Here is a 24,545-nt window from a genome sequence, read left to right as displayed (position 1 = left end):
TTGATGTTGGTCCGAAGAGGCTTTGATGACCACACATGGACACTTCTTTTCCTATCTAACAAAACTAGTGTCTTTTTTCAAACTCATTTCTACTACGAAAATGTCTCTCAAGCACACAAATGGATTCCTAGTTTCTAAACTGGTGGTCTTTTCTAAATTATTTTTCTGCTTGAATTCTCTATGGCAGGTTAATGCCTTCTATATTAGACCTGCCCTTTGCCGTCATAAATAGTTCTTTTCAATTTTTCACTACCATTTCCCTCAGTGGAATTTCCATTCTTTTCCTCCTTTCTTCCTGTATTTATAAACAACATTCTCTAATGGATCTCCTTTCCCCCATATTTCCTCTGCCTCTGTGACTTCAGTTACTAATTCTGTACACATAACTAAGAATTCTATTTTTTCTGGTCCCTTCATCTTTTGCAGCTTCAAATTTACAAATTTAGCTAATCTGTGGGGATTTCCACTGGCTTTTACTCCCATATCAATCATATATGCAAAATTGAATTCATTCTGTTTTATATCTTAAAACAAAAGCTTTTAATCCATATAGCTGCCTCATAAGGTATCTCCTAGGTTCTTAACAAATGCTTGTTAAAATAAATTTATGAATTTGGGGGGTAGAAATTAAAAACACAAATACACATTTTCATGTGAAATCAATTTAGGATTTAATGTATGTTTAAAACTTTGAAGAAAAAAATTTGCTATAGAAACAATAAACTTTCATGAAAATTCTTTAAATTGGAAATCTTATCAAATGTTTTAAAAACAACATAATTTCTTTCCCCACTTACCCTAATTAAGCTTAGGGAGCTTTTCTGTGGTGATGATTTAACCAAAGACTTTCTGGATAAGAAAAATCTAACTCTTCTTAAGTAGGAAAAGTTTCTTTGTCTCTTTACCTAAATAAGGCTGAATATGTAATTCTTGATTACATAGCTCATTATACCAATCCTCCCACTTGCCATTGAGATCCAATGTGATAGTGGCCGGAGGCAGCCACTGCCTGTCATCTTTTGTAGTTCATGTACCCATTCAAGAAGAACCTTCCCATTACACATTTCAGAGAAGAAAACATCTTCAGTGTGAAAGATAACAAGTAGTTTTCCCTAACCAGCAGTGATAAAATTTGTTGAGTCTGGGAAGACCTTGGGGACATTGCGTTACTCATTAGCAATTAAATGTGTATTGTATAATTATCCAAGGAAGAAGATCATTTAAAAAAAAAAATCTCCCAGGAGAAATTCCCCCAGTTAATACTATTAATAAAAGATTAAATAAGTAACGACAATTTTACAAGTCAGTATACATTTCTTATATGTGGTTTGATAAATAAAGTACTTTTATTGATGGCTTTATTATTCTACTTTATATGGGAGAACATTGCTTGTCAAGAAGTTATAGATTATCACAAGGTAACAGACATAATGAACAACACAGATGAGACACACAAACCTACATATGATAGTAATTGTAGTTTTTATATTTTCTATCACCTCTAATTTGTATAACCTAACTTTCAAATATATTTTCATAACAATGAAATACCCAATTTTGGCAAAGAAGGACAATTTCAGCAATAGGTGAGCCTCATAGAAGTGTACCAGACTCACTACCACAGACAGAAAGGGTGAGAAAATTATGCTGGCCATCATTGGATAGCTTTAAGATTGAAAACCATAATTTATTATTTAAACATTTACCTGTTACTTCCATTGAGGGCACACAGATCAATTACACACTCCCTGGAAATTGCCATTTTATATGTATGTAATTCCAAAAAATATTCAGCAGTTTTTGCTGTTGAATAGTTTTAGTAATGACATCAGAAAATGTAAGCCTTGTCAGTGATCCTAAGATTATTTGTAATGGCAGATTAAAATTCTATTAGTAGTATGATGAAAAATCATTACTTCTTCTTCTCTGAGAAACTGCCTCAACAAGGAAAATAATAAAAGCATAAATGCAAACTTCATTTCAAAATCTGACCTCTGAAACATAGATCATAAAATACAAAAATATTCTAGAATTAGAGAAGGCCAGACAGGTGTGGAACAATGCAGGTAAAGGATGCCCACTACTGCAAATAGCTGAAAGAACTCATATCTCTGTGGATATGGCCTGCGGTGAATTATCTGACTCATTAAAACAACAGGAACAGGAAATGAGGCATTATCAATGGGAGAGTTCCTAACCCTGAAATGACTTCTAGAAGAAGCTAAGAAGAAACCACTGAGCTAAATGATATTTGAAAGATACAGTCTATTGTTTGATCACTGGACATGAGTAAGACTGCACTGTGAAAAGACTTAATGTAGAAAATCTTAGTTGACAGCATAAAATTATAGCCTAGAAAACTCACTTCTACAAACAACCCTGGGTCTGAAGGAACATTCATTTTTTAATTTAATTTTTGTTTTATATTGGAGTATAGTTAATTTACAATATTGAATAGAATTCCCTGTGCTGTACAGTAGGTCCTTGTTGATTATTTTATATATAGTAGTGTATATATGTTAATGCCAAACTCCTATTTATTCCTCCCCCTGCTTTTCCCTTTGGTGACCGTAGTTTGTTTTCTCTGTCTGTGGGTCTGTTTCTGCTCTGTAAATAAGTTCATTTATATCACTTGTATGTAGAATCTTTTTTTAAAAAAAAAGTGTTACTATGAAGCAGACTCCAGACATCATTTGGATCTCACCAGTTCTACCTTAGTGTCCTCTTTCTGTCCCAGGATCCAATCTAGGATGCCACATTGCATTTACTGTTATGTCTCACTATCTTCTGGTCTGTGACAGTTTCTGTCTCCTTTTTTCCCATTTTTAAAATGATGTTGACAGTTTTGAGGCATACTGTGAGGTATTTTACAGAATGTCCCTCAGTTCATTCTGTTTTAGTATTTTTCTCATGATTAGAGTGGGGCTATGGATTTTTGGAAAGAACACCGCAGAGGTACCATCTGTCCTGGTATTCTTGTCATATCATCTCAGCGGTACATGTAACAGCACACTCATAGAAACATGTAGAATAGTGAGGAACTGGAAACACATGCTCAGAAACAGGAATAAATTTAGTATCTTTTGTTATATCTGTATATAGGGTATTTCATAGTCATTTTAAATTATGATATAGGTTAATATTTTTAAACATAAAAAAGTAGATTGCAAAGCAGGAGACATAGTAATGTTTCATTTAGTAATTACAAATATCTTTATGAATATGTGGTTTAAAAACTGCACACTGCCTCACGACAACCCTACGGGAAAGACACTGTGGCCCCAGAACCTGTCTCTGAGGGCCCTGAGACCCACGGCTGTAATAGCTGTGTACCCTCCATCAACAGGAGCCAGTGTCCACACCCACATGGAGGTCAACCCTAGGACCTGGGAAGCAGAGAAACATTCTTCATCAGAAGGAGTATCTGGTTTTCAAAGGCATGATACATGTGATGGGGCTAATAATGTCTCCTAGAATTACTGCAAAGAGTAAATGAGATAACAGGTGTGAAAGTAGATGACTGAAAAGGTAATTGTAGATGTTGGCCTTGGGATGAGTGGGTCATGTGGGGGAGGGCATTCTGCTGAGGAAAATCCTGTTCTTCCTTTAAATCTTTTTTATGGACACATGGACTCACTTTTTCAGATTTAATCCTCTGCCTGTTGGTTGCCTGAGCTCATAGTCTAGAGGCCTTCCTTTCCAAAATGGGACCTAACCAAACTTAAAAGCTTTGCACAGCAAAGGAAACCATAAACAAGATGAAAACACAGCCCTCAGAATGGCAGAATATATTTGCAAATGAAGCAACTGAAAGGGATTAATCACCAAAATATACAAACACCTCATGCAACTCAATATCAAAAACAAAACAACACAATCAAAAGTTGTGTGGAAAGCCTAAATAGACATTTCTCTAAATAAAAAAAAAGAGGTCATTTCAGTGACCAGTAAAATCACCTTTACTTGTGCCAGTTTTTCCAAATATCAGAGCAAGAATTTTACCTTTTCTCAAAACAGGTGCCACGGTGATACCCCCATGCTGACCCCTAAAATAAGAAATTTGGAAAATCAGTGGGAAAAATAAAAGCATTAGTATTGATATCTTAAAGATGGTTAGTGGTATGTGAATAAAATGCCTTTCATTTTGTGATCACAATTACTTTTTGGAGTAATTATATGGGTAGAGGAAAATACCAAAGGAAAGAAATTTTTGATGTGGTCAATTAACATTGCATCACTATGAAGATGATTGATAAGTAGAACTCTTGATCTTCTTGGTTAATAATGGTTTTACTGCTGTCAGTAAAGAACTGCTTCTAACCCCTTAAAATTATGAGAATATCTAGTTAGCATAATGAAAGGAAAGTATTACAATTAACTGAGAAATGTAATTAAAATTTGGACATGTATAATCTAAAAGAATCAGAGCATACTATAAATTAGTTTTAGTTTTGATGCCTCAGTTTACAACTTATTTTAAATATTTTTTGTACATGTATCATCATACATTAGTTATTCAATAATGCATTAGATTTGATAATAATTTTCTGTATATTTCATGGGTACTTCTCTCAGGTGAGAAGTGACTTCCCTGGTAGCTCAGACGGTAAAGAGTCTGCCTGCAGTGCTGGAGACTCGGGTTCAATCCCTGGGTCAGGAAGATCCCCAGAGAAGAAAATGGCAACCCACTCCAGTATTCTTGCCTGAGAATCCCATGGACAGAGGAGTCTGGCAGACTGCAGTCCATGGGGTTGCAAAGAGTTGGACATGACTGAGTGACTTCACTTTCATGTACTTTATCTCAGGTGATGACACAACATAAATTGTCTACATATAAAAGTTGTAGAGGACACATTTCCGTACTGGAAATTTCTGGGAGGAAGAATCAGTGTCCTATTGTTTCCACAGAACTTGCTTTTTCCCAATCAGTCTCTTTATGGCCCCCTTGAACTCCTTATTCCTCAGAGTATAGATCAGTGGGTTCATGCTGGGAGTAACAATGGAATAAAAGATACTGAGAAGTTTACCCTCATTTTGATTTGGACTGTTTCCTGGCTGGATGTACATATAGACTACAGTTCCATAGAAGATGGATACCACAATGAGGTGGGAGGAACAGGTCCCAAATGCTTTTTGCCTCCCCGTTGCAGATTTGATCTTGAGCACAGCTACAGCAATGAAGCCATAAGAAACCAGAATGAGAAGAAGAGGAGCAAGAACAATAATCAGGCACATGGCAAATGTGGTTACCTCCATGGCTGTCGTGTCCACACATGCAATCTTGATCATTGCAGACATCTCACAAAAGAAGTGATCCAGGTGGTGATTTCCACATCGAGGAAGACTCATGGCATAGGGGGAAAGTATCATGCAATTAATAACACCAACAACCCAGGCAGTGCCTACAAGGCCCTGGCAAAGTTGGGAGTTCATTATGGTCATATAGTGCAGAGGCTTGCAGACAGCACTGAACCTGTCATAAGACATCACCGCCAGAAGGATGCATTCAACTGAGCAGAGAACCATATCAGTGAAAAGCTGGAAAGCACAGCCACCAAAGGTAATTCTCTTGTCTTTGCCCCAGATATTGACCAACATCTGAGGGACTATGTTTGTGGTATAGCAGAGATCCAAAATGGCCAAACTTCTAAGGAAGAAGTACATGGGAGTTTGGAGATGGTCATCAAGAAAAGACAGTAGGATGATGGCCATATTTCCCATCAGGGCAATGATGTAGAAGAAAAATACAACCCAAGAGATAATCATCTCCATCTGAGACTGGCCTGTGAATCCAAGGAGTAGAAATCCACCAAAGTAGCTGTCATTGATCATTCTTTTCTTTTTTCTTAATAGCAATTCTGAAAGTAGAATTATCAATATAATAGAAATCATATGGGTATAATCAGAAACTTCACTATCAGATTCAAATCAGGATTATATGAATGATATAGATAACAGTTTTATTATCAAACACATAAATGTATTTTTTTCAGTGATACAAATAATACAAAATTTAAGGTATGATAGTAAGTAAACAGGGGAAACAGAGTCAGACTTTATTTTTGGGGGCTCCAAAATCACTGCAGATGGTGACTGCAGCCATGAAATTAAAAGACGCTTACTCCTTGGAAGGAAAGTTATGACCAACCTAGACAGCATATTAAAAAGCAGAGACATTACTTTGCCAACAAAGGCCCATCTGGTCAAGGCTATGGTTTTTCCAGTAGTCATGTATGGATGTGAGAGTTGGACTGTGAAGAAAGCTGAACGCCAAAAAATTGATGCTTTTGAACTGTAGTGCTGGAGAAGACTCTTGAGAGTCCCTTGAACTTCAAGGAGATCCAACAGTCCATCCTAAAGGAGATTAGTTCTGGGTGTTCATTGGAAGGACTGATGCTGAAGCTGAAACTCCAATACTTTGGCCACCTCATGCGAAGAGTTGATTCATTGGAAAAGAGCCTGATGCTGGGAGGGATTGGGGGCAGGAGGAGAAGGGGACGACAGAGGATGAGATGGCTGGATGTCATCACCGACTCAACGGACATGAGTTTGAGTAAACTCCAGGAGTTGGTGATGGACAGGGAGGCCTGGTGTGCTGTGTTTCATGGGGTCGCAAAGAGTCGGACACGACTGAGGGACTGAACTGAACTAAACTGAATAGATTATTACATCAAATATCTAATGAAATGTCCAAATGTGGATTATAATGGAGAGATTGACAAAACCTAGAAATCTACATCAATGACTGGAGTGTTTAAAAGAGAACTTTGCTCAATTTAATGTCATTTAATGTGATTCTTTATTGAAAGAATTTTCTTTGTGCCTATAATATAGCATAGCAGTGCATGCTAAAAGATGAAGAATTTAAATCATTAGCTTTGTTTTATCTTTTAATATATAATTATTTTATGTAGATCCCATTAAGAAACAAAGTCATTAATATTAAATAAAACAGAATAATTTCTGATTCTGTCTGAAGAAAAGTTTCTTGGAGTTATTTTCAAATATAGAGATTCCTGGTACTTCTCTAAAAAGTTTAATTAACTTATTGATTAATTGACTGGGAGATAGGTACAATAACCATTCTTATTATTCTAACAATCATAGGAAGGTAGAAATCTGTTATCAGCCTGCTTCTTTTACCCCATTATTATAATATAATTACAATAAAGCTTGAAATATGTGTTTACATGTCAGGAACAGGATACCCTAAAATGAGGGAAATATAATAATATAACTTATATTAACATTGTTCCCTATTCTGTCACTTTATTTTAGTGAGCACTATGATTTATAACCAGGTCTTTCTTTCTCAAGGACCTTCTCTTCACCACCATGCATGTGTCTTTTTGCAGATAACCTCCCACTTTCTTTCTCAAAAAAGCAATTCTCATCTAGTTCTGTACATACAACAGTAAATTCAAGTCTTAAATAAAATCAGGAATAAAAGGACTGGAAGACACTTGATATATCATTGAGGGTCAGGATATTGGAATTTAGGAGTGTAGGGCATTTGTAACAATAATATCCCTTCTTTTTTAAAAAAAAAAGTTGCTCCAAACCTCTTTTATTTTTTAAATTTAATTTACGATGTTGAGGTATAGCTGATTAAAAATGTTGTGATAGTTTTAGGTGAACAGTGAAGGGACTCAGTCATACATATACATATATCCATTCTCCCCAAACCCGCCTCCCATCCAAGCTAGCACATAACATTGAACAGAATTCCATGTTCTATACAATAGGTTTTTGTTGGCTGTCCATTTTAAATACAGCGGTGTGTACCTGACCTTCCCAAAGTTCTTAACCATCCCACCCTGCAGCAATCATGAGTTCGTTTTCTGTATCTATGAGTCTGTTGCTGTTTTGTAATTAGGTTCATCTGTATCATTTCTTTTTAGAGTTCAGATATAAGGGATGTCATATGATATTTCTCCATCTCAATCTGACTTACTTCACTCACTATGAGACTCTCTAGATCCATACATGTTGCTGCAAATGGCCTTATTTCGTTCTTTTTAATGGCTGAGTAAGATCCCATTGTATATATGCACCACATCTTTTCCATCCATTCCTCTGTCAATGGACATCCAGATTGCCTCCATGTCCTGGCTACTGCTAATAGTGCTGCAACGAACATTGCGGTGCATGTGTCTTTCTGGGCCATGTTTTTCATTGGATACACTCTCTCCTAAAGCAGGATGTTACACCACTGCTATTACTTCTTTTCAGTTCATTCTTTACCTTCACTGCATCTTCTCATTCATTTCTCCTCCCCTCCAGCTATCTCCAATGTTCTATAACCAATTTCTGCTTTTCTCTTTGCTTCATTGATCCTTTATTCTTGTTAGCTTCAGTTACTAGCTCTGGACAGATATGTGTGTGTGTGTGTATATATATATATATATATATATATATATATATATATATATATATACACACTCTGCCATATATCTTTACTAATTCAACTTTCCTTCTCTACTTTCAGATAGGCAATTTTACCAGTGTACTCAACATCAACACAGGGCTTTAAATCAATATCACACAGGTTTACATCTCATTTCACAGCATCACAGTTCAAAAATGAGTTCATGATTTTTACTCCTACAACAAATCTACTGCTTCTTTTGTGTGGTGCACATTAATTTTATTAGGTGAATTCTCCCTAAAGTAACTAGTAGGTTCTTAATAAATATGGGAACTCATTAGAAAAGACCCTGATAGTGGGAAAGATTGAAGGCAGGAGGAGAAAGGGTTGACAGAGAATGAGATGGTTGGATGACATCACTGAATTGATGGACATGAGTTTGAGCAAGCTCCAGGAGTTAGTGGTGAACAGGAAGCCTGGTGTGCTGCAGTCCTTGGGATCACAAAGAGTTGGACACAACTCAGTGACTGAACTGAACTAAACTGATGGGATAAATATTTAATCATGAGCACATGAACAGAAAGGTATAGCAATTTTTAATTTTAGGATCTCCATTTCAACAGATATTAGTTTAGAGATCAATAGATGTTCTAGGTGACATGATGAGGAGAACTGGTGTGAAAGCCAGAGGTTGTAGGCAAATCATTTTGATTTTGAGAAACACCTTATAATATTACCCAAGACAACTTAATTTCTCCTCCACTTACCTTAATTCAGCTGAGTAAGCTTTTCAGTACTGATGATTCAGCCAAGAAAAATTTGGAAAAAATATTATTTTCTAAAATAGAAATGAATATTCTTTACTATATCTAAATAGAGCAGAACCATCCCTAGGCTTCCACTACTTCTGCCCAGTTCTCACTGTGAACCATCATGCTTATGGACAGAGGCTGCCCCTGCCTCTCACCATTCCTAGTTCATAAGCACAGTTAATAAGAATACTTTTGTCTCCTCCAGTGAAAAAGAATCCAACAAAGAGACACATGTGTGCTGTGAATAATAACTAATTAGATTTCTCTTAAGAGCAATGATGAAATTTGTTGAACAATGATGAAATACCTTGGGATCCAGAGTATCTCATAAGCAATTAATGTATACTGATAATTGTTCAGAAACACAAAAGCAAAGGAAAACAAACAAAAAAACCCCAACAAATTTCCTTAAGAGAATTTATCAATTTCAAAAGTCAGCTCCTTTTGTCCATTTTGGATTGAGACTAACATCATCATTACTATTACTCCTTGTAAGTGATGCTAATAGGAGTGAAAATAATTACAGTGGTTTTATATTGTGCTTTACTAGTCATATGCATTTTTGGTATGTTATGTCTTATTGATCCTTAAAAACTTTTAAATGGATGTTACTTTTGTTTTTTTATGTGGGTGGAAACTGGGTATCATAGAAGTTTTGTGACAAGCCCTGCATGACCAAGTAGTAAACAGTATAGGTGAAGCATTCGTCTACATCTTCTGACTCCATGATTTGTTTTTTAGTTGAATGTATCTTATAAATAATCTAATAGTTTGAAATATATGTAATTGACAAATATATTTATGATTTCAGCATATAATAGCAATTTATCAAAATGAAGGAGAGGAGAAAGAAATATAATGGATATAAATGTAACACAGACATACCTGTGATAATGATCGATAGAGGTAAACTTAGAAATATAGTGTAAAATTTAGAAATGTTGCTTCTTCCATTCATAATACATTTTACAGTGTGACCTACTGTAACTACCACTAGACATGGGTTAGAAAAACAGCTTTGCCTAGTTTTCCTTCCTGAAGGTTTATTTTGTAGGAGCACATGTATCAGTCCTGTAATGATCTTAGAGACTGATCATCAATGAAAGTAAAAATTTCAGTGATCTCCTAGTTAAATAAGAACTTCCCTGTTCTTCTCTCAGAAATAAGCCCAAAATTAATAAATAGAATAAAATACAAAAATCTAAGATACATCTGAAAATTAGAACAATTAAATAATGGTTTCTAAAACTAGAACAATCAAAGGGGGATGCTTAAGATAATGTCCATCCACTGAACTCAAAACTAACTGAAAAGCCAACTTTCTCTAAACAAGTGGGAAGGTTTGGAGAAAACAACACCACCACCAGAAAAAGAAAAAAGTCATGTATTATAGTACCAAGGCTACTTAGTCCTAAGCTTGATCTCATCAGCTCCTTCTTAGATTGTCTTCCTGCCAGTCTTCAAGTCTTCGTTTCACTCTTCTCCACAGCAGTGCTCCCTGGTATGCCTGTCATCCCAAGTCCAAGTTCGAAAGATTCCTAAATGTCCTTAGAGAGGTCTTTTTTTTTTTTTTTCATTTATTTTTATTAGTCGGAGGCTAATTACTTTACAATATTGTAGTGGTTTTTGTCATACATTGACATGAATCAGCCATGGATTTACATGTATTACCCATCCCGATCCCCCCTCCCACCTCCCTCTCTACCCGATCCCTCTGGGTCTTCCCAGTGCACCAGGCCCGAGCACTTGTCTCATGCATCCAACCTGGGCTGGTGATCTGTTTCACCCTAGATAATATACATGTTTCAATGCTGTTCTCTCGAAACATCCCACCCTCGCCTTCTCCCACAGAGTCCAAAAGTCTGTTGTGTACATCTGTGTCTCTTTCTCTGTTTTGCATATAGGGTTATCATTACCATCTTTCTAAATTCCATATATATGTGTTAGTGTACTGTAATGTTCTTTATTTTTCTGGCTTACTTCACTCTGTATAATGGGCTCCAGTTTCATCCATCTCATTAGAACTGATTCAAATGCATTCTTTTTAATGGCTGAGTAATATTCCATTGTGTATATGTACCACAGCTTCCTTATCCATTCTTAGAGAGGTCTTATCCTCAGACCCCAGCCTAACTATCCTATCTCTTTGTTTCTGCTATGTTAACTATACAGTCTATTTTGGTGAATGCTGTTATGTGTTTTGTAAAAAAAAAAAAAAAAATTGATTCACTTCAACTAGTTCAAGTTGGCTGAGTTGTTTTCAAATACATTCTATATCATTATTATTTTCTTGTCTAGTTGTCCTACTTATTATTGAGAGAAATGTGTTGATAGTTCCAATGATATTTGTACATTTGTCTATTTGTCCTTTGATGTTTTCAACTTCTGCTTCATAAAGTTTGAGATTTTATTAGTTGCACACACACTTGTGACTGTTACCTATTTAAGATAGATTGACAATTTAAACTTTATATAATATTCCACTTTTTCTCCTATAATGCTCCTTATCTTGGAGTCTGATTTATTTGATATGAACATAGTTAAGTCTGCTTTTAAAGCTTTGTGTTTGTATGGTATATTTTGCTAACTCTTTTAGTAAAAAGAGTTTAAAAAGAGTCAATTTATCTTTTATTTTTAAAGTCTATTTTTCTGAAAACAGGATATAGTTGGGTGTTGTTATTTATTAAGCATAACAATTTCTGCCTTTAGTTTAGAATGATATTTCTGTTTTTGTGTAATGTAAGTGAATTAATATATGGTTGGGTTCAAGTCTACAATTTTTTGCTTGTTTTCTATTTGTCTCAATTCTTCTGTTTTTGTTTTATTTCTCCTTTGTTGCCTTCTTTTGTATGAATTCATTTTTTTTTATTATTTCATTTTATCTCCTTTATTAACTTCTTAGATTGTGTCTTTTTTTTGTTGTTCAAGTTGCTTTAGTGGTTAAAGTACATATTTTTAACTGATAGGAGTGCACCATCAAGCCATTTTATTCTAATCCAGAAACAATAAAAGAAAACTAAAGCAATATAATTCCATGTTGTTTCTCTTCCTTGTGCTCTTATTGTCATCTATAGATTTTATTTCAATATATGCCAAATAACACACGTGCATTTTCCACACACATTTTTATGTTTTAAACAGTCAGTTGTCTTTAAACCGATTCATACATACGTACATAAAACAGACAAATCTTTGATATATTTATCCACATATTAATACTTGTGTATCTCATTTGTTCTGTATTTTCAGACTTCCCTTCAGCCTGAAAGGCTTCTTGAACTTTTCTTGTACAGCTTTTCTCATGCAGATGAGTTATTTTAAACATTTATAAAATCTGAAAATGTCTTATGTTGCCTTAATTTTAAAGATAATTTTCACTGAATATAATATTCTAAGTTGATAGCTTTTTCTACACCTTAAATATGACATTTTATTGTCTTTTGGCTTTCATTGTTTCTGATAATAAATCACTCACTGTTATTACTATCACCTTGTATTCAATCTTTCTTTTTCTCTGGCTTCTTTCAAGCTTTTCTCTTTGTTTTTAGTTTTCATCAGTTAGATGTAAGTTGACTACATTAATTTTATTTTTATTTATCAAGATTTGGCTTTGGTGAAATTTTAAAAATGTGTAGTGTGCTATTAACCAATTTTGTATTATTCCAAGCCATTATTCAGCTTCCCTGATAGCTCAGTTGGTAAAGAATCCACCTGCAATGCAGGAGACCACAGTTTGATTCCTGGATTGACTGGAAGAACTGACTCATTGGAAAAGACCCTTTCCCAATTGGGAAAGATTGAAGGCAGGAGGAGAAGGGGATGACAGAGGATGAGATGGTTGGATGGCATCACTGACTCAATGGACATGAGTTTGAGTAAGCTCTGTTGGTGATGGACAGGGAAGCCTGGCGTGCTGCAGTCCATGGTCGCAGAGTTGGACACGACTGGGCAACTGAACTGACTGACTGAAACCATTATTATCTTTTCAAATAATCTTTCTAATTCTTTTTTTCTCTTGTCATGATATGGGACTTCAATTACTCATATGTTAGAGGAGTTGATTTATCCTACAGAACATGAATGCTCTGTGTTTTGTTTTCTGATACCATATTTTTTATATCTAATACTTAGACACTTTTTTGTATAATGCTCATCTCTTTGATGAAGTTCCCTGTATGTTCATAAATATTGTCTGCCTTCACCACTCAAAATTTAAACATATTTGTTACAGCTTTTTAAAAGTCCTCATAATCCTCAGGAAAATATAAATTTAATCATAATGAATGAGATATCCCTTATGTACCAAATAGAAAGAATACTTTTTCCCAAAAGTTGACATTTCCAAGTGAAGAGGCTATAAAGGAAATAAATGCTCAACTTTGAAAATTTACTGGCAGTTTTTAATTAAAAATGAGTATACTCAATACCATTTAAACCAGAAATTTCAATCCAAAGTACAGACCCAAAGAAATGTTTGATTTTTTTCCCCTTGGTTATGCCATGTGGCTTGTGGGATTTTAGTTACCCAACCAGAGTTAGAACTCAGGCCCTTGGCAGTGAAAGTGGGGAGTCCTGACCACTGAACCACCAGGAAATTCCCCAGAAATGCATAAATTTGTCCACTGAAAGACATATCCAATAATGTATATATTGACACTATTTGTAATAGCCTTCCAATGAAACTATCCAAATGTAGGCAATAAAAATAAATTGCATTATATTCATAAATGTATAAGTATCTGGTAATGAGAATGAATGATGTAATGTACATGTAAAAACATAGATGAATCTTACAGACACAACATTGAGATACAAAATTGTACATCTTAGATGAGTTTAGTTATTTAAATTTCAAAACCAAGCAAATAAGGCTTATGGTTTTGGTAATCAAAAGAGTGTCTTAGGGGATCGTGACTAGGAAGAGACACAGGGGGAGCTTCTGACCTGATGGATATATTCTCTCCTGCTTCTATGTGCCACTTCACAGGAGTCTTTCAACTCTGTAAAAATTCATTGAGCTTATATTTATGACTTTTTCATTTTTCTCTATATGTTTTACTATTATACAATAAAAATGTAATAAGAGAAGTTAGACCACAAATTACAACCAAAAAAATCATATTCATATTGTTGCTAAAGGGTCAGTCTCCTAATATATAAAAAGCTTCCCCAAACCAAGAGGAAACTTATAAACTCAAAGTAAAATGGACAACAACATCTTCAAATGCTAATAGCTTTTTCACAAATAGGCAGCAGCATCTGAACATACAGAAAGAACAGCAATCTCATTCATTATAACAGAAATACAAAATACAGTGACACAAAGATACAGTTTCTTAACTATCAGGTTGAAAAATAAATCCAAAAGTTTGACAACATACTATATTGGTGAAGCTCTGGATTACCAAATGATGTAATTCATATTAAGCTTTTTTTTTTTTTTCTTTTTTCTTTTTTAAAAAGAATGGAACGCTTCACGAATTTGCGTGTCATATTAAGCTTTAATAAAAAGCTGCCAAGCCCTGATAGCTCAGTTGGTAAAGAATCTGCCTGCAATACAGGAAACCCTGGTTCAACTCCTGGGTTAGCAAGATACCCTGGAGAAGGGATAGGCTACTCACTCCGGTATTCCAGCCTGGAGAAGTCCATGGACTATGGGTCGCAAAGAGTCGGACACGACTGAGTGGCATTCACTTCACTTTCTTTCACTTTCAAGCACAAAGTAAACACCACTTATTCATTTTAAGATTCATGAGTGTGTATACTATGGCAGAACTATGTATAATTCACTTGCTTTGTAAGCAGTTTATGATGCTATTTTTTGTATTTTCCCCATGGCGCAAGCACTTTTCTCTATGAGTTTTAATTGCAACTGGGAGATTGGTTCCCCAAGGTCAGAATTTCTAGCATGCCCCATCCAAAGTCACTACATTCCCTGAGGAGTAAAAAACAAGGAGACCCTAGGTATCCTTGTATTCTTTTAAATATGGCATAAAAAAAAGAGGAGAGTCAATATTGTGATGAGATTTAGACACAAGGAATTTGTGCTAGGACGAACTAGCGAGAGTGAGACACCTTACAAGCTGAACAATGCAGCAAAACTGAGAAGTGAGTGACACAGAGCCTCTGCAGAGGCTTCTTTCAGAGAAAAAGGAAACTTGATTCCAAAAGAGGGGAAGTTACTTTTACTCTTTGTGCTATTCTTAGTCTTAGAAACTGTTGCTTAGAAGACTGCCACTTTGACAATCAACAGGTTTGTTTGTGGAGACCGAGACTACAGACAACAGCAGAAGGGAGAGGTACAATGATGGCATGGAATTAAAATAATTTTATTAAAGATAAAATTAATTAGAGGTAAAGAAAAAGGAATAATGATATTTAAATATTTGAATAGTAAGAATGAATAGGGTATTCAGTTTCCATCGGGTAACTTTTTTTCTTTTTTAATTTCCGAGATTGTTAATTTTGGGGAGAGCTCACTGGCAGGTGAGGAAAATTATGCTGAGTAATCCTTCTAAAGCATGAACTGATCTCTCGCCCCAAGTCAATGTAGATTTGGTAAGAAATCTTAGAGTTTTGGGAAATGACCCAAATAATCAAGTGGATGAGCTCCTATTTACTAAGGAACCATATTTCTACATATTTGTAATTTGTAATCAGGAAAGGATTCCTAGTGGATTTAGGGGTAGTACAAATTCATCTCAGCAACATGACAACAGAATACAGAAAGTTTGCTGATGTGCAACTTGCACAAGTTTCAGTGAATTTATTATTATGCCAGTTCGGTAGCATAAAAGGTACAAAGAGATACTGTATTTGTTTCTAGGACCAATTTGATTACATACTTCCTGTTCACAATGTCTTATTCTGTCAAAGATAAAGAAAAAATTCCATTTTATACTATTTTATTCTAAGAATGCATACAGTAAGAAAACATATACTAACTTACTATATACTAAGAAAGCATGAGGAAAAACGTTTTGAATGACTGTTGTGAGGTATTTGTTTAGATTAAGTAGGATGTAAAAGTATTTTCTGAATACATCTTCAGCTTATATTTATCATATTTATCATATGACACTTGGTCTTCAGAAAATGTCCCTATATAGTAATTGCTATTCTTAGCAATTGTTCTTTTCAGGAAACATTAAAATCAGAATCCCTTCCTTCCTTTCTTTCTTCTTCCTGTCCTTGCTTTCCTGCCTTCCAAAAGGAGTAGTGAATAATATCCTTTGAGAGGTGAACATTACAACTGGCCACAGACTAATTTTTGAATTAGTTGAATTCTGACTTTGGTGACTTCATTTCTGTCTCATAGTCTTATGCCCCATTATGATTCCTTCTCAGTTTGGAAAGTTTTCTACACTGCCCTCATAACCATCCATGCATAGAAGATTACATATGCTGTAGAAGGACCTCTTCTTTCCATAAAAATGACTCTCATATTCATATCAAAGAGATCACAATATGAATGGTGAATGATGTATATATGGAAACAGTATAAATTTTATCAGGACACTATGCTAATCCAAAGGGTTTAAGCTTTTAATTTTTTTCCTTACTGCCTGTCAAATAATTCTGCATATTTGTATTATGGATTTGACTAATCATAAAAAACGAATACTCCAGTATTCTTTCTAGGAGAATTCCATGGACAGAGGAGCCTGGCGGGCTACAGTCCATAGGCATCATGAACAGTTGGATACAACTGAACACCTAAAACACACACACACACACATACACACACACACACACACACACACACAAGAAGCATGCTTAATCACTGAATATAATTTGGAAAAGTGGAACATAATTATGTAATGAAAATCATTAGTAATCTCAAACCCAATTATTTTTTGTAGTTTTCTCATCCTTTAGTAAGCATAATTTACATGTTTTTTAGCAATATTAAAAAATGTCATATTTTATATTATGCATGTTTCATATACTAAAATATTATGATGATGAATAGGCATTGCATATATGTAATTAATTTTATTGACTATAACCATCTAATCAATAGATAAATTATATTCAACATTTTGCTATTCTGAAACATTAAAGTTATTTTTTCTGATTTTTTAAATCATGTAAATATACCAGCAATGCCTATCCTAGCATGTAAATATGTATTTTATATCTCAAGTGTTTTCTTAAGGAGAAGTTGACAAATGATATTTTTAATATCACTTAAAATAACATTCCTTTATTCTTTTAAATTATTGGTGATGTTTAAAAATTTTCAGTATGAAATTTTATTTGCATTTATATGCTGATCTTTTGAAATTGCGCCTTTATTTAGTATTAATAATTATTTGCTATATGGACTTAATTTTAATAGGATTTTTAATAATTAGATCTCAGGATAGTAATTATGTATAAATTATGTCAAAATATTTTATTCTTCCTAGTCTTTTACTTCTTATTTAATTTTATTATTTCACTATGCTAGCTGATAAACCATCTCACTGATCTTTCCAGGACACGATCCTGTTTTGCTTAATGTACTTTGCCATATCTAAGTTCAGACAAGAGTATCCTTGAATCCAGGCATACAGATAATTGAAGATAACAGATTTCATATCTTTTTTTTTTTATATTTACTAGCTAATATCCAATGTGACAAATAAGATGTCATTAAGTGAATGTTTATTCATATGTTACAGGTTTATTCATGAATCCTGTGGCTGCATACAATAGTGTTTAAAAAACAGGATTTTGTCAGAGGCAGAGACAAGGAGTCTGATGCTTACACTACCATTTACTACCTATGTAATTATAGGCCATTTACTACCTATCTAATCCAGGACTCACACCAGAGAGTTTGTATAATATTTTTCACAACTTTCTCCACTTTGCTACGGCCCATTTTGAGAATTTTTATCCTTAGAAGTGTGGCTAAATGGAGGGAATAGTAAAAACATCCATGGAAAACACAAATTTTTTAAATATAAATATATATATATATATAGACATATATATCAAAACTTTTTTGGATAAATATATACTATTTGGTAAAAATGTGTTCAACATAGGTAAAATAAGTGAAAATTTTAGTCCCACTTATGTTAACTTCTACTAACTATTTCTTGGCTAAATGTGATAATAAATTAATTCTATAAGGGATTGTCTTTGGTCCTTGGAATTTTATCCATATTAACTTAATTACAATAAGCAGAAAGGAGACATACAGTAATTAAAAAGGAGGATTTATATTCTTTAACTGACAGTGCCTATCAAAGATGATAAATTTCATCTGCTATGATATAAATGTATTAAGATCAGCAAGAAAGTGAACTGAATTGAGAAAAAAATAAGTTAGAAAAATATATCGAGTGAATTAGAGGTTTAATGAAGCTCCAATGAAGTCTTGGTGTCTCTCCATCTTAACAGATCCAACACTTTCTTTTTGCAATGAGTATTGTGTAATACATCTTTACAATATTTACTTTTGTAATACCTCGACTTAGCTATGTGCTTACCAAATGAAAGTCATGGCTTAAAATATGGTTGTTAAAATATAGATATATTATCATTAACTCTCATTCTTCTTGCCTAGGTAGTAAAAGGAAATATATTAATGATTTTATTTGTTTCAGCATCCCCTACCCAGTTCCTCTGTTACAGGTAGGTTCATGAACCAGCATTAAGTTCTAAGCAAAGGCTAATCAAGCTCCAAAATCTGACTGTGGTGTGTCCAGCAAGTAGAGTCACAGCAATGAGAAGATTCAATAACACTCTTCATCACTCCAAGGGCTTTGTTCTGGTGGGCTTCTCTGAATGGCCCAAACTAGAAATGGTTCTTTTCGTGGTCATCTCCATTTTCTACATAATGACTCTCCTTGGGAATTCAGCCATCATTATCTTGTCGTGCCTTGATCCCAGACTCCACATCCCAATGTATTTCTTTCTGGCTAATCTCTCTTTTTTGGACCTTTGCTATACTACCTCCACTGTCCCCCAGATGCTGGTCAACATACAGGGTGGCCAGAGAAAAATCAGCTATGGAGGCTGCATAGCTCAACTATTCATCTTCCTTGGCTTAGGATCCACTGAATGTGTCCTTCTCTCAGTAATGGCCTTTGATCGTTACGTAGCTATCTGCCAGCCTCTGCATTACACAGTTATCATGCATTCTCGGCTATGCCAACAACTGGCAGCTGTGGCTTGGGTAACAGGTTTCAGCAACTCTCTGGTACAAACTGTGTTGACTTTCCTGTTACCTCGCTGTGGTCAATATCAGGTGGACAATTTCTTCTGTGAAGTACCTGCCATGCTTCAATTATCATGTGTTGATACATGGATCAATGAAGTGGAGATGTATGCTGCTGTGGTGGTCATAAAAGTTATCCCAGTGGGATTAATCCTGTTCTCTTACATTAACATTGTTAGGGCAGTGGTAAGAATCCAGTCTTCTGAGGGTCGCAAGAAGGCTTTCAACACATGTGGGTCTCATCTGCTTGTGGTCGTTATGTTCTATGGCTCAGCCATTAGCGGTTATGCATATATGGCACCCAAGAGCAATTCTGTCAAGTTGAAGGGCAAGCTTCTTGCACTCTTCTATGGACTTGTAACTCCAATGCTCAACCCCCTCATCTACACCTTGAGGAATAAGGATGTAAAGGAAGCAGTAAAGAAGCTGCTGGGGACAGAACAAGAGCAAGGGTGGAGCATGGCTTAGGAGAATGTAGTCCTCTTATCATTCAAACACCACACTCCCAGGATGTCTTTACCAACTTTCATTATTCCTTTCACTCCCAAGTAACAGTGGCTGATTGTTACTATTATCACCCAAGTATTTCGTAGAAAGTCAAATGTTGGTTATTCTCCTCTTGAAATAATGAAGCAGCTTGAAAAGTGGATAATGAATATTTATAGGTTTTAATTAAATATTGCATTTTGACTCTGTCTTTTCTAATGAAACTTAAAAATTAATATCCAAATATGATACTAAAACTGGTGATTAAGGAAGCAATCTTGAGATTTCTTTAAAAAGCAGAAAAATGACTACTTGAAATGACTAAATTATGCGGAATGCACCTATAGACCATGAAGAGTGCAGTTCATTTCTTCTTTTCATATACTTTCTTTAAAATGCTGTCAGTGTAGCTGTTGTATATGTAATATAATTTAAATCAAATGAGAATGGAAGCTCCTCAGGGAGCCAAGTGCATGCTGTGGTTCTCCACACTGTTCTGAAGAAAAGGGGCATACCTGTAGAAAACTCTGTGCTTCTGACTGTTAGTTCACTTATCCTTCCCTGCTAGCAACCTCTTACAGAATATTTTTACAACTCTGCATGTCATTCTACAGAAGTTTTTCCTCATGGCACTCATCTCACACACTAGCAAAGTAATGCTCAAAATTCTCCAAGCCAGGCTTCAACAGTGCATGAACTGTGAACTTCCAGATGTTCAAGCTGGATTTAAAAAAGGCAGAGGAACCAGTGATCAAATTGCCAACATCCACAGGATCTTCAAAAAAGCAAGAGAGTTCCAGAAAAACATATACTTCTCTGCTTTATTGACTATGCCAAAGCCTTTGACTGTGTGGATCACAAAAAGCTGTGGAAAATTCTTAAAGATATGGGAATACCAGACCATCTGACCTACCTCTTGAGAAATCTGTATGCAGGTCAAAAAGCAACAGTTAAAACTGGACATGGAACAGTTCCAAATTGTGAAAAGAGTAAGTCAAGGCTGTATATTGTCTCCCTGCTTATTTAACTTATATGTAGAGTGTACATCATGAGAAATGTTGGACTGGATGAAGCACAAGCTGGAATCAAGATTGCCGGGAGAAATAGAAATAATCTCAGATACGCAAATGACACCATCCTTATGGCAGAAAGTGAAGAAGAACTAAAGAGCCTCTTGATGAAAGTGAAAGAGGAGAGTGAAAAAGCTTGCTTAAAACTCAACATTCAGAAAATGAAGATCATGGCATCATTTCATGGCAAATAGATGGGGAAACAAAGGAAACAGTTACAGACTTTATTTTTCTGGGCTCCAAAATCACTGCTGATGGTGACTGCAGCCCTGAAATTAAAAGACGCTTGCTCCTTGGAAGAAAAGTCATGGCCAACCTAGACAGCGTATTAAAAAGCAGAGGCATTACTTTGCCAACAAATGTCCGTCTAGTCAAAGCTTTGGTTTTTCCAGTAGTCATGTATGGATGTGAGAGTTGGACTATAAAGAAAGCTGAGCACCAAAGAATTGATGTTTTTGAACTGTGGTGTTGGAGAAGACTCTTGAGAGTCCCTTGGATAGCAAGGAGATCCAACCAGTCATCCTAAAGGAAATCAGTCCTGACTATTCATTGGAAGGACTGGTGCTGGAAGCTGAAAGTCCGATACTTTGGCCACCTGTTGCAACTGACTCATTTAAAAAGACTCGTGCTGTGAATGATTGAAGGCAGGAGGTGAAGAGGACAACAGAGGATGAGATGGTTGGATGACATCACTGATTCAATGGACATGAGTTTGAATAAGCTTTGGGAGTTGGTGATGGACAGGGAAGCCTGGCATAGTGCAGTCCATGGGGTCACAAAGAGTCAGACACAACTGAGCAACTGAACTGAACTGAACATACGAGGAATGTGTACATCTCTCAGTAATGGTGTTTTATCTAAAAGTATCTTGTTGCCCAGACAGTATATATTTTATTCTTGGTGCTCAATCATCTTTATCAGCATTGTAATAGCTATTCTTAGCAGGCCAAATGGGAAAACTATATTTTCTTGAAATTGAAATGCAGGAAATCATATAGCTTCTTTACAAGGTTGTATTTCCCTAAACCCATGTTTTACAAACTCTGTTTTTATATAATAACTACTGGATGTAAAAGCCTATGCTGTACTATGCTTAGTCACTCATTCCTGTCCAACTCTTCGTGACCCCATATACTGTAGCCCATCAGGCTCCTCTGTCCATGGGGATTTTCCAGGCAAGAATGCTGCAGTGGGTTGCCACTCCTCCAGGAGACCTTCCCAACCCAGGGATTGAATCCAGGTCTCCCACATTGTGGGTGAATTCTCTACTGTCTGAGCCACCAGGAAAGCCCAATACCAGAGTGGGTAGCTTATCCCTTCTCCAGGGGATCTTCCTGACCCAGGAATTTTTACCAGCTGAGCTACCAAGGAAGTCTGGATGAAAAGCCTACCTCTCAGCAACAGTGTCAGGGCTTGAAACAGTCAAGAGCCTCTTGGATGTACTCTGAAAATAGCCTAAATATCTGAAAGAAGTTCCTACTTGGATACATGTCACTATATAGTCATCACATCATTTCTTACCTTCTTATGCAAATTGTGATGTTCACATTGGAAACATAGGAGAAAAAAGCAGACTGAGTGGATTTAGCACAAAGTACAAAAAAAAAAAATCCACTCTCAAAGATTGTAATGCAATAGGTCATTTAATTAATGGTGATGTACCCTTGTTCTTTCCAGATAATGTTTCAGCAGTGGATATATAGTTTATTTCTCCTAAAGAGTATGGAAGTGAGTTGCTTGAAGATGTTATAAAATGCCTATCATCTTTTTTTCTCAGAGTATTTTTTAAGAGCAGTTTTAGCTACAGGGGCTTCCCTTGTGGTTCAGCTGCTAAAGAATCAGCCTGCAATGTGGGAGACCTGGCTTCAATTTCTGGGTTGGGAAGATTCCCCTGGATAAGGGAAATGCTACCCACTCCAGCATTCTGGCCTGGAGAATTCCGTGTACTGTATAGTTCATGGGGTCGCAAAGAGTCTAACAGGACTGAGCGACTTTCACTTTCACTTAGTTTGACAGCAAGTTTAAGAAAAAGGTTCAGAGATATTCCATATATCTGCCTCACCTCCCTCCCACCACCACCCCCCACCCCCCACCCCATGACACAGACAAAGCCTCGCGTACTATCAACATCCCACAACAGAGTGCTACATTCGTTCTAACTAATGAACCTATACTGACACATCATTATCTCTCAAAGTCCGTGCTTTACATTAGGGTTCATTCTTGGTGTTGTACATTCTATGAGTTTGAATACATTTATAATGACATATGTCCACCATTGAAGTATCATACAAGATATTTTCACTGTCCTAAAAATCCTCTGTGCTCTCCCTATTCACTTTCCTTCCACCCTAACACCTGGCAAACACTAATCTTTTCGATCTCCATAGTTTTGCCTTTTCCATATATGATACAGTTGGAATCATTATAGGCTGTAGCCTTTTCAGACTGACCTCTTTCACTTACTGATATGCATTTAAGTTTCTTCTATGGCTTTTCAATGCTTGATAGTGCATTACTTTTTAGCACTGAATAAGAGTCCATTGCCTGGAAGTATCACACTTCATTTATTTATTCACTTACTGAAGGATATCTGGTTGCTTCCAAGTTTTGACATTTACAAGTGGAGCTACTGTAAACATCCATGTGCAGGGTTTTGTGTGAACATAGGTTTTCAACCCCCTTGCATAAATACCAAGGAATATGATTGCTAGGTCATAGGGTAAGAATATGTTTAATTTTGCAAGAGACTGCCAAACTATCTTCCAAAGTGGATGTACCATTTTGCAATCCCATCAGCAATGAATGAGGATTTCTGGTGCACCACATGCTCACCAGCATTCAGTGTTGTCAATGTTCTGAATCTTGGCAGTGCTTGTAGGTGTATAGTGGTATCTCATTGTTTTAATTTGCATAATTTGCATTTCCCTGATGACGTGATATGGAGCATCTTTTCATATGCTTATTTACCATCCGAGTACCTTCTTTGATGAGATGTCAAACTCTCTGGCCCATCTTTTAAATCGAAATGTTTAATTATTGTTGTTTTACTATTTCCTTGTATATTTTAGACAGCAGTTCTTTATGAGATTCTTTTGCAAATATTTTCTCCCAGTCTGTGGCCTTTCTAGAGCTAGCTTCTTTTAAGTTTTACCTATATAATTTATTCTTCCTCCTCTGTTCAAAACCTCACATACTTTAGCACTATAAAAATAGAAATTTCCTTGTTTTTTCTAATATGTATATGTATTTGATGTATGCATTTGAGAGGTACAAGATGTTAAATATTTCAAATATCCTTGCATATATGGTCCAGTATTTTGGGCTTTGTCTCTTGGTCACACATTTTAACTATGAATTTGGACATAGTTTAATTCCGTTTAAACTAATTTAAGATTTAATTCCTTTTAAACCAGCATTCATTGGCTGTTCAAAATTGTGCTAGCTATTGTTAGACATAAGTAGTGATCTTCTCTTGTAGGACGTTTATAGCTACACTTTATCATATTAATAATGTTCCCTTCTAAAGCTAGTATGTCAAATGTGGTTTTATGTTAGCTTGAATGGATGTTGAATTTTATCAAAGGAATTTTCTG

General features: G+C 35.5%; 2 protein-coding genes across 2 annotated transcripts; one reads left to right on the top strand and one right to left on the bottom strand.

The window, feature by feature from the left end:
* Positions 1-4,893: 4,893 nt before the first annotated feature.
* Positions 4,894-5,832, bottom strand: LOC122696768 (olfactory receptor 2W1-like). The gene has a single exon (XM_043906914.1). It carries the CDS (start codon positions 5,830-5,832, stop codon positions 4,894-4,896), a length of 939 nt encoding a protein of 312 aa, XP_043762849.1.
* Positions 5,833-18,898: 13,066 nt separating this feature from the next.
* LOC122697805 (putative olfactory receptor 2B8) lies at positions 18,899-19,861 on the top strand. Its single transcript, XM_043908803.1, has one exon. The coding sequence runs from the start codon at positions 18,899-18,901 to the stop codon at positions 19,859-19,861; it is 963 nt and encodes a 320-aa protein (XP_043764738.1).
* The last annotated feature ends 4,684 nt before the right edge of the window (positions 19,862-24,545 follow it).

This window comes from Cervus elaphus, chromosome 7 (assembly GCF_910594005.1).
Source record: "Cervus elaphus chromosome 7, mCerEla1.1, whole genome shotgun sequence".
Classification (NCBI taxonomy): domain Eukaryota; kingdom Metazoa; phylum Chordata; class Mammalia; order Artiodactyla; family Cervidae; genus Cervus; species Cervus elaphus.
This window is presented reverse-complemented; position numbering and strand designations above follow the sequence as displayed.

Coding starts and splice junctions, on each gene's coding strand:
- LOC122696768 (XM_043906914.1), bottom strand. CDS start 5,832: ATGATCAATGACAGCTACTTTGGTGGATTTCTACTCCTTGGATTCACA.
- LOC122697805 (XM_043908803.1), top strand. CDS start 18,899: ATGAGAAGATTCAATAACACTCTTCATCACTCCAAGGGCTTTGTTCTG.